At 35.6% G+C, this 15,620-nt stretch overlaps 1 protein-coding gene and 1 pseudogene across 1 annotated transcript; both read left to right on the forward strand.

Moving 5' to 3' along the window:
• The first annotated feature begins 395 nt into the window (after nt 1–395).
• On the forward strand, nt 396–1,250 carry LOC103742586 (olfactory receptor 4A5-like). Its single transcript, XM_008843678.1, has one exon. The coding sequence runs from the start codon at nt 396–398 to the stop codon at nt 1,248–1,250; it is 855 nt and encodes a 284-aa protein (XP_008841900.1).
• Nucleotides 1,251–10,503: 9,253 nt separating this feature from the next.
• Nucleotides 10,504–11,446, forward strand: LOC103742587 (annotated as a pseudogene).
• The last annotated feature ends 4,174 nt before the right edge of the window (nt 11,447–15,620 follow it).

Here is a 15,620-nt window from a genome sequence, read left to right on the forward strand (position 1 = left end):
CTAGTTAATACACTGGAAAATTTTACATCACAAAGTGCATTTCTGACAGGAAGGACACCTTTCAGTTTGCCATTTTTGATATCTTTGGAGTTGTAACATATTTTCAATAATAAGTTTTGGGGTATGAATTACTGTGCTCCAGAGATTCACTGAGACTTGAGTTAGAATATTAATTTATAGGCTCAATTAAAACATTTGAGGGGAGATGGAATTTTCAATAGAAGGTACAGTATTTTCAGAGCTGCTTACTAAATATATATTCCAGGTTTATCACTGTAGAAGATGGTGAAGAACATGTGTAAACTCTGAAATAGACTCATGGTTATGTTCACAGCTTCATCTCAGGTCTTGTTTTCCTGAATGTTCATTTCTAAATAAGTTTTATAGAAAAGTCAATGGGACAGAGCAGGAATGTCACAGAATTTGTCCTCCTTGGCCTCAATCAGGATCCTGTTCTACAAACAGCACTCTTCGTAATGTTTTTATTTATCTACATTGTGACAATTGTGGAAAACCTGCTCATTATAGTGACAGTTATTGCCAGCCCCTCCTTGGACTCTCCAATGTACTTCTTCCTAGCCTGTTTTTTCCTCCTGGACGCTGTTTATGCCACTGTCATCTCTCCCAATTTGATCATGGACTTAATCTGTGACAAAAAGACCATCTCCTTCTCATCCTGCATGGGACAGCTATTTACAGAGCATTTATTTGGTGGAGCTGATGCGTTCCTTCTGGTGGCGGTGGCCTGTGATCGCTATGTGGCCATCTGTAAACCACTGCACAATGTGGCCATCATGAATCGAAGAATTTGCATACTCTTGGTAGTGGTGGCCTGCACTGGGGGATTCACACACTCTTTGGTTCAAATTCTCTTTGTTTATAACCTTCCTTTCTGTGGTCCTAATGTCATTGACCACTTCATGTGTGACATGTATCCGTTATTAGGACTTGTGTGCACTGACACCTATTTCCTTGGCATCACTGTAGCTGCCAGAAGGCACAAAGCCCTGTCCACCTGCACCTCCCACATCATGGTGGTTGTCTGCTTTTTCGTCCCCTGTATTTTCATGTATGCTAGACCTGTTTCCAACTTTCCTATTGATAAGTCTATTGCTGTTTTTTATACAGTCATCACTCCCATGTTGAATCCCTTGATATATACCTTGAGAAATTCTGAAATCAAAAATTCTATGCAAAAGCTCTGGTGTAAGTTGTTAACCAGAGATCGAATAAGACGGTTTCCTGGATGAACATGTTATTATTATAAAGCAAGAACCTGGATGATGTCATCTACTCAGTGCTTCTCTAGGCATTCTCTTCTTTTTTCTAAGATTTATTTTTGTGTGTAATGACTGCTTCACTGCATGTATGTATATGCTCGACATATGTGTTCCATTGCCTGTAAAGACCAGAGGAAGGTGTCAAATTCCTTGGAACTAGAATTGCCAACAGTTGTTAGTATCATGTTGTTTCTGAGAAAGGAAACTGGATCCTCTGCAAGATCAGCCAGTGCTCTGTTAACCACTGAGCTATCTCATTACTGTCCATGATTTCCTTTATACAATACAATCAGAATAGATGCGGTTTTCTTCGAGTTTAGAATAGGCTTACTAGGATTATGGTACATGACTAATGCCCTGACTTTTTCCTACTGTAAGTAGACATAAAGCAAAGGTCACATTGAACTTTTTTCTTCTCATTTAAGACTAAAGTAGAACTAGCAGAAAGTCATTTATTTTCTTCAATAGATAAAATTTAACCCAATTTGTGGACTTTATAAGATTTTATGTAGAATTTATTTCTGCTTTCATGAGAAAGCAATATGGCTAACAGACAAATATTGGGGACTAAAGAGAGCTTTTGGGATATTGATTATTAGTCTGTGAGTACAACAGATTTATGTCATTTCTTTTCTCAGTGCTTTAGAATCACTTCTGTTCTTTTTGTAAGTACCAGTGCCCTTTTAGTTCATTGTGCATGGATAACAGATGATAAAATGCTTACCCAGATATATGATGAGGGGCTGGAGAGATGGTTCAGGGGTTAAAAGAACTGGTTGTTCTTGAAGAGGACCCGGGATTGAGTCCCAGTCACCCATATGGTATCACTCCAGTTCTAGGGTATCTGATGCCCACTTCTGCTTCCATGGACAATGCATAACAGGGTGCACCTACCTACATTCAGGCAATATACTCATCCACTTAAAATAAAAATGATAATTATATATTGAATATATTATGAAAGTAGATAATAGTAGTCCTGGAAGGCCACACTAAACTCATTATCAAAAATTTTATAATATTCCTTACTGGTTAACATGCTCAATTGTGTCATTTTTAGTGAGCAGGTGTATCCCACACTTTCTTCATTTTGGTGAAGAAATTGGCCCATAAATATATTTTGCAGATGTACCATGTTTTTAAATGTTGTATTCAAACTCAATAATTTACTTACAGACTTAAAAATCATTTTCATATCAACATTTTGATACCAATATTTGTAAAACAAAAGCAAATACTTCTCAATCCAATGCCATATCCAAGCAACACAAACCATGAGGAAGTTACTCTTGCTTTCAGTGAATATGGAAGTATTTAGATTTGCAGGAGATCATATTCTGGGCTTGTCTTGCATTCTTATTTTGAAATACATATTGTCTGCACTTAAAGCATATACTGTGTTGGTATGCTATAGGTAGATAGATAGATACATAAAAAGAGTATTCTTAAATTTACACATTCACTCGTTCATCATTTCACTTACCCATTGTTTTACTTTTGTTTAAAGATCGTAGAAACTTTATCACAAGCAACCAAATATGATGTAGTTTTATTACCTGGAAGTGTATGTCTATGCGTTTGAGACTGAAAGTAACTGGGATGAATAAATGTAAAGAGATAATATATAATTTTTCCTTTTCTAACCAGAATTGTACCTTGCAACTTTTGTTATTTTTAAACTATTATAAAGTTGTGCTATCCAACACTATGTGTTTTTTCATTTATTTTGTAGGTCTTACCTTATCTATTATAGAAATCATTGAAGCTATTTTTGTGTATCATCCTAATGCCATTCTTGCATCTTTTCCCAAAATTAATCCTAAATTGAAACATTTTCCCAGTAATAGTTATAAGAAATTTAATTACAATTGTATGTAGTCTCAAAATATACTTTTTTCCTTTTTTATTATTTTGTAGTTTCATACATTGAACTATGAATTTTTCTTGCTTTCAACCAATTCTCCTTTCAGTCTCCCTCAATCTCTGGGACACTTCTCAAATCCCAGTTCTTCTTTCATGCATTTTGAATGTGGACCACTGAGCTTAGAGTTTGTGTGAGAAGACTCCTTCTTATGCTTTAATGTAAAACTTTTATTACTACTCTTTAAAAAAAAAAAAACTACTGAGCTTTTGTAACTTCAGACAACAGTTCTTAATAAAATTTGGTTCCCCTCCCCACTCCATGCCCCTTCCATCCACCCACCAGACCTCATGTGTTGCAGCCAAGGTACCTTTGACCTTCTCCCCGCGGGGACAGGGGATAAGTAGGCTCGAAGTCAAGGACACAGACTCCGGGACACTCATTTGGCAATGTGCAAGCGAGCTCGTTTGTTGTGAACACAGGCGTCTCCTTTATACCCCCTTCCCTCCTCCCACTGTTCCCTTATGTCCCATTGGAGTCCTTCTATTGGAGCTGTGGATGTGTTGTTGGTTTCTAGCTTCCAGGGCAGATTTCTGGTCAGTGCCTTCCTGCTCATCAACAGGAAGCAGGGTGGCCTGTGCTGTTGGTCTCATGCCTAGCCTCCTACACTCATGTATTTATTCCACCTACACATTAATTCCTATTCAGTCAAACATTTGTACCCAGATGCCCTTCAGTGCAAATCCATCCACTGCTTGCCTATGATCCCTACTACTCTTTTTGAAAAGTGGAATATTTTCATTTCCACTGAACTGAAATTTCCTAAAAATTTGAAGAAATTGTCTTTGTATTGAAATTTATGTTCTCTTTGATGTTACCCAACTTGTTCACATATATTTCAGAGATTCTCGTTAATTTCTGTTGCTCCACTGACATCTATTGTGTCTTCCTTTAAAGACTTTTAGTCTTTAAGTATAATAGTCTTTTAGTCTTTTAGTATAATAGAGAATGGTGAATTTTGTTTTTCTTTCCAAAACTGATTATTTTGTGATTTTCTTGTTTTGAGAATGCTGCATATTACCTGCTGTGTGTGTATTAGTATTTCTTTTTCTTTGTTTTTTAATTTATTATTTAAAAATATTTTTATTGAGCTTTATGGATTTCATATATTTCTTAATCACACTTAGACATATTCCCCATCCATACCCCACATACTTCCCCTATTCCCCCTGAACCTCATGCATTTTGTCATATATGTTAAGTTATCCTGGCAAGCATTTGTACCCAGGTGTCCGGTGCAAGTTTATCCACTGGAGTCTAGTCGCCCATCTAGAAATCTTAAGGAAAGTCTACTTTCCTTCATCCAGCAGTAATCAGTTATCAGCAGTCCCCAGAAAGAGCAGTCTGGCTCTTTCTCTTGCTCCACACCGGACTCTTGTCTGATTGAGTCAACATGGGTCTTGTGCTCCACCGATACCTGTCATGTGAGTGCTGGAAGTGATCCCTGGGTGCTCTGCGAGAGCAGGCAGTGCTCTTAAAGCTGAGCCATCTCTTTAACCCCTTTTCTCCTGTATTTTATAACATCTCTTCTCTCTACTTATACTTTTCTTTGTTATTCAGAAAGAAGATTTTAATTTCATATAATTCCCTTTATTAGTTTCTGGTTATTTTCTATGCTACCAGAGGACTTTTCAGGTATCAACTGACTACCTTGTATAATTGTTTTCTTTATGTTTTTCTCTAGCAGTGTCAGAATATGAATTGTTTCTGAACTGCTTTTAAAAGATTTTTGTGCTTAGAGTTCTATATCAAATGTCATAATTATGCATTTGATTTCATCTTTCTATGACTCTATGTTGAAGAATCTTTTTTTCCTAGTGTATGCTTTTGGTTATGTTTATTTTTGCTAGGTATAATTTGAAAGTCATATATTTTCTAATTTCTTTCTGATAAGTTTCTTATGTTTCTTATTCATATACAGAAAAACTACTGATTTTTATGTTGATATTATGTCCTGTAAAATTGCATTAAGTATGTTAACAGATTTAAGAATGTTCCATTTGATTTTACAGGGTTTTCTATTTATTTTAAAAAATTTTTTATATTATTTCATTTATTACATTTTATTTTCTGTGTATCAGTGTATTGCCTGCATGCATGTAAGTACACTTGTGTGGTGCAGTGGCTGTGGAGGACAGAAGAGAGCATCAAAGCCCCTGTAACTGGAGTTATGGACAATCGTTAGCCATCATGTGGGTGCTGTGATTTGAACCCCAGTCTTCTGTCAGAACAGTCAGTGCTCTTAATTGCTGAGCTATCTCTCCATTTCAAGATTTTACGGGGTCTTTTAATTACACAATCATGTCCTCTTCAAATAGGGGTCACTGGACTTCTTTCTTTCCTAGGTTTATCACTTTTCTTTCTTTTATTTTTCTTATGTGTTACTGCTCTAGCTAAGATATCAAGGAGTATACCAAATAAAAGGGAAGAAAGTGTCAGTACTGATTAGTATATACTTGGCTATAGATTTAACATTCACATCCTTTATAATAGTGAGATTTTTTCCCTATTTCTACCATCGTCAGAACTTTTAATACCAATACACACAATTTTTCAGATGCCTTTTCTTTCTTTTGAGATGATTATGTGATTTCTGTCATTAAGTCCATGCATGAAACAACAATCGCATTTCTGGGATGAAACCAACATTGTCATGATGTATGGTAACGAGTGGTTTGCCTACATGTATCTAAGTGCCCCTGTGCATGCAATGCTCCTGGATGCCAGAAGAGGGTTTGGGAACCTCTGGAACTGGAGATACTGACAGTCATTAGCCACCATGTGGGTGCTGAGAACCAAACTCAGGTCCTCTGCAAGAGCAGCCAGTACTCTTAACCACTGAGCTATGTCTCCTGCCCCTGTGCTAATAAAGTTTAGATCTACCTTTCTCATAGAAATTGATATATTGTTTTCTCTTTTTTTATTGCTGAATCCTGATAGTCTCTGTGTGTGTGTGTGTGTGTGTGTGTTCATGTGCTTTAATTACATGTGTGTGCCCATGTAGATGTGTGTGGAGGCCTGAGGTCTCTTTTTCTATCACCATCTGTCTTATGCAAGAGCAGCCAGTACTCTTAACCACTGAGCTATGTCTCCTGCCCCTGTGCTGATAAAGTTTAGATCTACCTTTCTCATAGAAATTGATATATTGTTTTCTTTTTTGATTTTATTGCTGAATCCTGATAGTCTCTGTGTGTGTGTGTGTGTTCATGTGCTTTAATTACATGTGTGTGCCCATGTAGATGTGTGTGGAGGCCTGAGGTCTCTTTTTCTATCACCATCTGTCTTATTTTTGAGACAAAGTCTCTAACTGAACTCAAAGATCATCATTTTTTTCCTAGCTGTCCTGTCCAGTGATGCCCCAATGCCTACCTGTCTTCATGGTGATCCACTTTATAAGATATTCTATTCACCATGAAGAAAAATGTGTATTATTCATTGTTGCACAGAATGAATATTCTGTTAAGTCAATGTGTTCTTCCAGATGAAAAAGATTTCAGTAATTCAGTTCTACTTTCTGTTTGAATTCCCTGGCCTGAGACTACCCACACCCTCCACTAACAAGTCATAATCTAGTTTCTGATGTTGGGATTGAATGAATGGAACAAAATTATTACCTGTTGATTTCACAGAATTCTCTGTCAAATTCACAGAGATTCGGTCTTCAAGTAACAGGCTCCATTCCAATAAAAAGTGTAGAAATAACATTGACTTTCTTGTTTTAGGAATTATAATGTCAACTACAACTGACTTTGCTAGTGCAAATTCTCTTTCCTGGGGCCTCGGACTTCTTTGACAGAGTCTCTCTGACTGTCTGAGTCATGCTCTGCACTGCTGGCATGTGGCTGGGTAAAAGATCTGGGGAAATTTCCTCCTTCAGTCTAGTTAGAATGCTACTTGTCTTACCTAAGTATTTGAGAATGTGCGCTTGTTGAACTGTTAATTTATCAATCATCTCATTATGGATTTTTTCATCAAAAGTATGATATTTTATTAAATTTGACATTTTGTTTATATAAGTTTGTGATTGATCTTACTTGTCTGAGTGATGGTGTAAAATTAAAGTATATGTTTTTAGAAAGGAAAGAAGGGCCTTAGAATAATTCATTTCTAAACAGTGAAGGTTGAAGAGATCTCCCTCTACTTAGGAGAGAATTCTGTCAGTATTGTAGGTTTTTTCTGTTTTCTTTTCCTATGAGAGCATATCTCAATCTTTCCATTGTTATGTAAACATTTAATAGAATGGCACATAGAGGTAATTGTAATGCCTTAAAGTTTTTTTGTTTTCTTGCACCATTACTGACTGAAAGGAAAAAAAAAAACCTCAATCACTTCTCTTTAGGTTTTAATGTTTTGTTCATTTGTGTCTTAAAAACTGAATTTTGAGAAAAGTTTATTTACACAGATTAGGTCTATTTTTTGCATAGTTTTGTAAATTTTGCATCTATATTTTTCTACATGGATAGTTTCAGAGAAGGTAAGAATATTTAGCTTTGTTTAGTAAATATTAACATTGCATTTAAGTGATTTATATCTGTCTTCTTGAGGATATTTATCACTGTATTAAATGCAGTCTTTCTCAGCAAGAGAAGAAATAAATTTTTGAGTAAGAGCAACCCAATTGCATTCATGAACCAGGAGATTAGTGATATTAGTTGAGTGTGTGTCATAGTGAATTAAGGCCAATATATTAAATGTCAGATAGTCTCAAATGAGGTATCTTAATTGAGAAAATTAACATGCTAAAACTTAGAAATTAAATAGAGTATATAATATATTTAGTTTAATTTTGTAACTTGATCGCTGTGTATTTTTCACTTTGAAAAATATATTGATGCTACATGAGTAACAAAACTTAATTGACTCATTTTTTTTTGTTTTGTGAGTAGTATATTTTATATGAGTTGTGGAAAAGAAATGTTATTGTAGGTATGCTTTTATGAGAAAAATTAAAATTTTGTATAATGTGTTTGTTAGAGTGTAACAAACAAAATGAATTTCACCATGTTCGATATGCCTCATGTAGACCTTCATATGTGAAGCTTAAATGTTTCTTACAAAGATGTCAGTATGTATATTTTGTGAATCCAGTGATCAGAGAGTACCTTTCTACTTTATCTAAATTCACAAACATTAAAATACTACCTTTTAAAAAATATCTTTGGATAAATTTTTTACTGATGTGCTTTTGTGATAATTGAGGTTGAAAGCACATCATTGTCTTTTATTCTAGGAGCCAGTATCAAATGAAATCATTGAAAATATAAATTATATAGCATAACACAATTTCAGGACTCTATTTTATTGTATTGTGACAATATTTAACTGAGCAACGGTCTTGATCTGGTGAAATACAGTGCTGGTAGTTATTGAGAGTGACAGCACTAACATCACAGAAACTTAACAGTGTGCTGGTTCCAATCTGTAGCTTCTGTAAATACAAATCCATGAATCAGATGTTAGCTGTCAGAAGAATGATTGTTATAGAAGGATTATGTTGATAAGCTTCTCAATAAAGCTTAGACCTCTCTTTATATCTGTCCCCACTAGTAAATCTTCCTGAATAGAATCTTCTGCTTGATTCTAGCAAAAATATATGCTTTTAAGATTCAAAATTCATAGTACCTACAAATAGTAAAATATATAATTCCTATGACATACAACTTAGTCTTATGTCTCTGGCAGTGTTCATTAATTACAAAATATATTATTATTTATTTCCTGAGCATTGTTGATAATTTTTATTTTATACACAAAGATTGTGATTATTCTTCTTTGGATATAGTGAAACAATAAAAAGCATTTACGATGGCAGTCATTTGCATTGAATTAATTAAATTGCGAACAGTACTTTAGGCACTTTACACATAACAACCATAAAGTATCAGGTAAGTATGTACTAAGTGTGTGTTATAAATGGTGAAGCATAGGCATGGGGAGGTGTATTACTTGGTCCAATGTCATCCTGTAGCAATTGAATGAGGTTTCAATACAAGTGATATGTCTATAGAGTCCACATTATTTTCCATTGTCCTTTGCTCTTTCTCAGTGTCCGGTAAAAAGAATTGGAGAGATTATTTGAAAATAGTGTTAATCACAATGTATTTATCATTGATTACTAGTTTAAAAATTATGAATAAAATGTATTACTCTGATACATGGAAAAAGAGAAGAAAAAAGATTCATAGACTAGAATGAGGCCATGCTACATATAATTTGAGATAGTTTCCCTGGAAGGGATTCTGAACGCATCTTCTTTTATCTTTTATGTTTTGGTTTGTATACTGATATATGCTTGTTACATTTCAAAATCAACACAGATTCATGTCTTTTAAAAATTTAATATGGACTGTCCCCTCAGTATGTTGCTTTTCTAGACTTGGGCACAAAATTTCTACTTGAACCAACTCAGGATGATTTAAGCCCAATACCAAGATTTATTGTTTTCTAGTTATCTCATCAGTTTCTATTTCTCCACTTTCAGAAACTAACAAATTCCTAAGTTTCTAACAATATAGAATTTGCAGCTAAAGTTGGTACCAGTCATGTGTTAGAACAGTTCAGTTAAGTCATATTTACTCAAAATGAATAGTGGATATAAATATGTTAGCAATTGAGAATAGACAAGGATAAAATAGATAGGATTACAAATCCTGAAGTGTATGACAATCAGAATCAAATTAAAGAACTCTTCAAGACCATTTCCTAAACAGATATATGATATAAAGTGATCTCTTAAAATCTAAAGGCATATCCATGAAAACTGTTAAGTGCTTTAAAACATGTCAAATATATAATACAATATTATAACAATGATATTCCTGTAGTGCTGCAAATATTTCAAAATCCTTCTTGACAATACAACCAGTTTCACATAGTTATCTTATTATTTGACATACTGAAATTTTCTTTTACAAACAGAGTGCATTTATAAAATGAAAGAGCCTTTTCAGTTTGACATTTTTCATATCTGGATTTTCAACATTTTCAACCATTTTCAGCATTAAGTTTCAGGACATTAATTACTGTGGTCTAGAGATTCACTCAGACTTGATTTAGAGCCTTCACTCAGAGGCGCAACTAAAACATTTGATAGGAAGTGGAATTTTCAATGGAAGGCGCACTGTGCTCCTTGTCAAATGAATTTAGAACTTCTTACAAAATGTCTATTTCAGGTTCACCATTGTAAAAGATGGTGAGGAATATGTGTATATTTTGTAATAGACTCATGGTTGTGTTCAAAAATTCATCACAGGTGCTGTTTTCCTGAATATTCATCTCTAAACAAGTTTTATAGAAAGGTCAATGGGACAGAGCAGGAATGTCACAGAATTTGTCCTCCTTGGCCTCACTCAGGATTCTGGTCTACAAAAAGTACTCTTCGTCATGTTTTTATTCATCTACATTGTGACAATTGTGGGCAACCTGCTCATTATAGTGACAGTTATTGCCAGCCCCTCCTTGGGCTCTCCAATGTACTTCTTCCTAGCCTGTCTTTCCCTTCTGGATGCTGTTTATGCCACTGCCATCTCTCCCAATTTGATCATGGACTTAATCTGTGACAAAAAGACTATCTCCTTCACATCATGCATGGGACAGCTATTTACAGAGCATTTATTTGGTGGTGCTGATGCGTTCCTTCTGGTGGCAATGGCCTGTGATCGCTATGTGGCCATCTGTAAACCACTGCACTATGTGGCCATCATGAATCGAAGAATTTGCATACTCTTGGTAGTGGTGGCCTGCACTGGGGGATTCACACACTCTTTGGTTCAAATTCTCTTTGTTTATAACCTTCCTTTCTGTGGTCCTAATGTTATTGACCACTTCATGTGTGACATGTACCCGTTATTAAGACTTGTGTGCACTGACACCTATCCTTGGCATCACTGTAGCTGCCAGTGGTGGAGTAATCTGTACGGTGATCTTTATCCTTCTCTTAGTCTCCTATGGAATCATTCTAAATTCTCTGAAGAGTCACAGTCAGGAAGGGAGGCGCAAAGCCCTGTCCACCTGCACCTCCCACATCATGGTCGTTGTCTGCTTTTTCGTCCCCTGTATTTTCATGTATGCTAGACCTGTTTCCAACTTTCCTATTGATAAGTCTATTGCTGTTTTTTATACAGTCATCACTCCTATGTTGAATCCCTTGATATATACCTTGAGAAATTCTGAAATGAAAAATTCTATGCAAAATCTCTGGTGTAAGATGTTAACCAGAGATCGAATAAGACGGTTTCCTGGATGAACATGTTATTATTATAAAGCAAGAATCTGGATGATGTCATCTACTCAGTGCATCTCTAGGCATTCTCTTCTTTCTTCTAAGATTTATTTTTTGTGTGTATGACTCCTTTCCCTTCATTGTATTCATGTGCTCCACATCTGTGTTTCATAGCCTTGGAGGCCAGAAGAAGGTGTCAAATCCCTTGGAACTATAATTACTAACAGTGGCTAGCATCATGTTACTTCTGATAAACGAACCTGGGTCCTCTGAAAGAGAAACCAGTGCCCTCTTAACCACTGAGCCATCTCTTTAGTGTCCATTCTTTCCTTTGTACAACACAATCAAAGTAGACGTGTTTTCCTTCGAGTTTAGAATAGGATTACTAGGAATGCCGTATGATGACTAATGCTCTGACTTTCTTCCCACTATAAGTAAAGGTGAAACTAATGTCACCTTGAACTTTATTCTTCTCAGTTAAGATTAAAGTAGAACTAGCAGAAAGTGGTTCATTTTCTTCAATAGATAAAATTTAACCCAATTTGTGGAATTTGTAAGTATTTTGTAGAATTTATTTCTGCTTTCATGAGAAAGCAATATGGCTATAGACAAATATTGGAGATTAAAGAGAGCTATTGGGACACATCATGTACTCATAATGCATAATTTTGGTTGTTTTCAACCCATTCTCCTATCATTCTCCCTCTATCCCTGGGCCACTTATCAAAAAGTTATCTTCTATTTTCATGTATACATTTTGAGTGTGGCCCACTAAGCTTAGAGTTCTTGTATGAGACTCTTTAAATATTTTATTTATTCTTTATTATTTGTATTATATGTGTATGAGTTTATTGCCTGCATGAGTGAAAGTACATCCATGCCATGCAGTGCCTGCGGAGGTCAGAAGAGGGCATTGAATACCTTGGAACTGGAGTTATAGATGGTTATTATCTGCCATTTGGGTGCCGGAAATCAAACCCAGGTCCTCTGCAGGAGCAGTCGGTATTCTAAACCAATGAGCAGTGAGCCATTGCTCCAGAAGCTCCCCCCTTCTTTAAATAGCAACTTTTCCTACTACTCTTTGAAAAGTGGAATATTTTTATTTCTCCTGAACTGATATTTCCTAATAAAATTTTGAAGAGAGTCTTTGTATTAACACATGATTATTTTATTTTTTCTTTGATGGTATCCAATTTGTTGGCATATGTTTCAGATTGTCTTTTGATTTTTTTTCCAAAATATACAGTCATGGCTTTGCGTATCTTTTCTATGTAGCATTCAGTTTTATTACTGCTTAGTTTTCACTTATGTTTTCTGAAAATTATGTGATGATTTGTCCTTTTAATTTTTTATTGTTTATTACTATTTTTGTTTTATGCATATGAGTGTTTTGCCTGCATGTATGTCAATGTACCTCGTGTGTGCAATACTCACAGAGTCCAGAAGAACAATCAGATTCCTGGAACTGGAGTTACCAACAGTTGTTAGCTGTCTTGTGGGTGCTGGGAATTGAACCTTGGTCCTTTGAAGAACAGTAAGTGTTCTTAACCATTGAGCCATCTCTCCGGCCCCTTTATTATTTTTAAAGAATGCTCTGCCAAAATCCTTTTTTATCATGTTGGGTAACGTTGAACAATCAGGGATGTTTTTAGATGCTTTTAATTTCAATCAGAAGATACAGCAATGGCACACATAAAACTATTTTCATAGTCTCTTACTAATGACAAATTTTGCTTTTTCTTTTATGTTGAGCCTAGAACTTATTCGATCTTATCATGTAATTGTTTGAGTCAAATGATATTAAAGGATTTTCATGGATACACTTGTATATTTGGGCTTCTCCTCATTATGTAGATCCTTTAGGCATGTATTTAGTTTTTTTGTTGATGTGTGTCTTCATTTATAATCTAAGTTTGGATTGCAATAAATTTAGCAGTTTGTTCTGCATGCCACTTATTTTAAAAGGATAACTATTAAAAAAGAAAACAATTTGGATATGGGCAGACAAAGTTCTGGTAATAAATTTGTGAATGTCCAATAAGAGTTTAAACATGCTCAAAATCACCAGTCATTAAGAACATGCCAATAATGAACATAAAGCAATATCAGCAGCCTCACATCAGTTAGAATTTCTATTATCAAAAAGATAAAAGCCAACGTTTGACAAAAACTATGCATAGAAAGAAATCTGTGTAATGTTAGTGGGAGTTAAAATTTGCAAGTATCTTATAGAGAAGGGTTTGGAAGCCCTAAAAATATTAAGAAGAATACTATCCTGTCATCCAACAATCCCAACTTTAAGGTTTAATCTAAAAAAATGCAAAATCTAGATCTTAAAGATATCTTCATCATTTGGTACCACATTCCTTACATTATATAATGCATAAAATGACTGTCATATATTGGTATTAGAGTGGGTAAAGAAAGTATAATACATATACATGTTTATAGAGTCTATTATTCAGGTTAAAAGAAAAATAATGTTATCATTTGTGAAATCAAGGATAAACTTAAGGATATTATGTTAATTAACATAAAGGAAACACAAAAAGACAAATACTGCCCAATACTGATAATATCTAAACTAGTTCCACTCATAGGAGCAGACAGCACGCTGTAATTATCATAAAAAGAGAAGGTAGGGGAAATGGACATGTTGGCCAAAGAATAGGAAACTTTATTAGGCAAGATAAATTGGCATGTCATATAAGACACTGTAGGTATTCGTGTGAAGGTTTCATTATATACTTAAACCTCAATAAAAGTTAGATCATGAATGCTTTACTAAAAATAATTATGATTTTAACCATGTGAGGCAATGTATTAATTAACTTAATAACGGTGATTCATTAACAATGAATGCATATGCCAAATGTTGACAGTCTTACCCCTCCCTCATGTCCAGATATGTAGGCCAAATTCAAGCCCTGCCAGGGCCATTTCATAGCTTAGGCCCGTTTCCTGTATCAGAATTTAGACTACCATCAACATAGTGTTGTCCCCCCCATAGCCACACCTCCTTCCACACCTTTTCCCACAGATGGCCTGAAAATGCATCATGCTTCTGCTGTGCTTTGATTGGTCTGCCTCCTCATGACTGGCATGTGATCAGCACATGATCCCCAATGCTAGATGTAAGCACATGTCAGCATGACCTTTGCTACCATTGGTCCACAATGGGTGCCCTTTCATGTTATTGAAAGATTACATGTATATATACAGCCTGCTGAAAAATAAGTTGAGTTCTGCCCTCTGATGTGCTCCTGGAGTGGTCTTTGCTCCGTTGCACTTGCCCTCGGCAGGGCGTGGGCCCACACAGATAGAAATCCCAGACTATTCCCATCAGCTCCACCCACCACCACTGAGTGAGGACCCAGTGTCACACCCACCCATGTTCTCCAGGTAGAGGACTCCAGATTCCTGCTACTGACTCCACTCACACCTACCTCCAGAGGAACACTCATTCAACTTGCCCAGGTTACCCTTCTCCTCCAGGATGTATAGAACAAGGACCTCGGAGTAGCAATATAAACAGTCTGGAATCACTCCCTTAAAGAAGATCTATTCTCCCTCACCCCACAGTAACCATTTCTCAATAGTTCCTTGACTAGTGTTGGGGCCTGCAAGGCTTGACTTGATAGGACTTAACATATATGACAGAGATACCTGAAATCTGGTTGGGTGGATGGCACTGCCTGATGGGGACAAGGTCTAACTTTTATTAAGTTGTACTATATTAATTGCAAAAAAAAAAAAACCCTCAAAAATTTGGAGGAAACAAAACAAAACAAAAAATTAAAAAATGTAAAAAAGTAGTTAGGACACTTTCAGGGAAAAAAAATCAGTCTGGAACAAAAAAGAAAAAAAAAAAAACCCAAAAACCCAAAACAAGGACTGGGGCTGTAGCTAAGTTCAAGACAAACAGTTCAAACACCAGTGTGGGGGGTAGGTGGGATGGGAGAAAATAAAATAATTCAATGATTCCAAGGGGTCAGTGGGAGTTATGGCTTAGCATGTGCAAGACTCTGGGTTCTACCACAAAAATAAAAATAAAATAACATTGCAAAATGTTGTCATTTGGTGGACCCTGGCTAAAATGCTAAAATGTACAGAGGAGAACTGTGGTTTTCTTTCTGAGGATTCCCTGTAAGTCCACAATTAATCTCAAATGTTTTAGGAAACAAGATGAAATATATAT

The sequence above is a fragment of the Nannospalax galili genome, unplaced genomic scaffold, assembly GCF_000622305.1.
Source record: "Nannospalax galili isolate Female #2095 unplaced genomic scaffold, S.galili_v1.0 scaffold1200, whole genome shotgun sequence".
Classification (NCBI taxonomy): Eukaryota; Metazoa; Chordata; class Mammalia; order Rodentia; family Spalacidae; genus Nannospalax; species Nannospalax galili.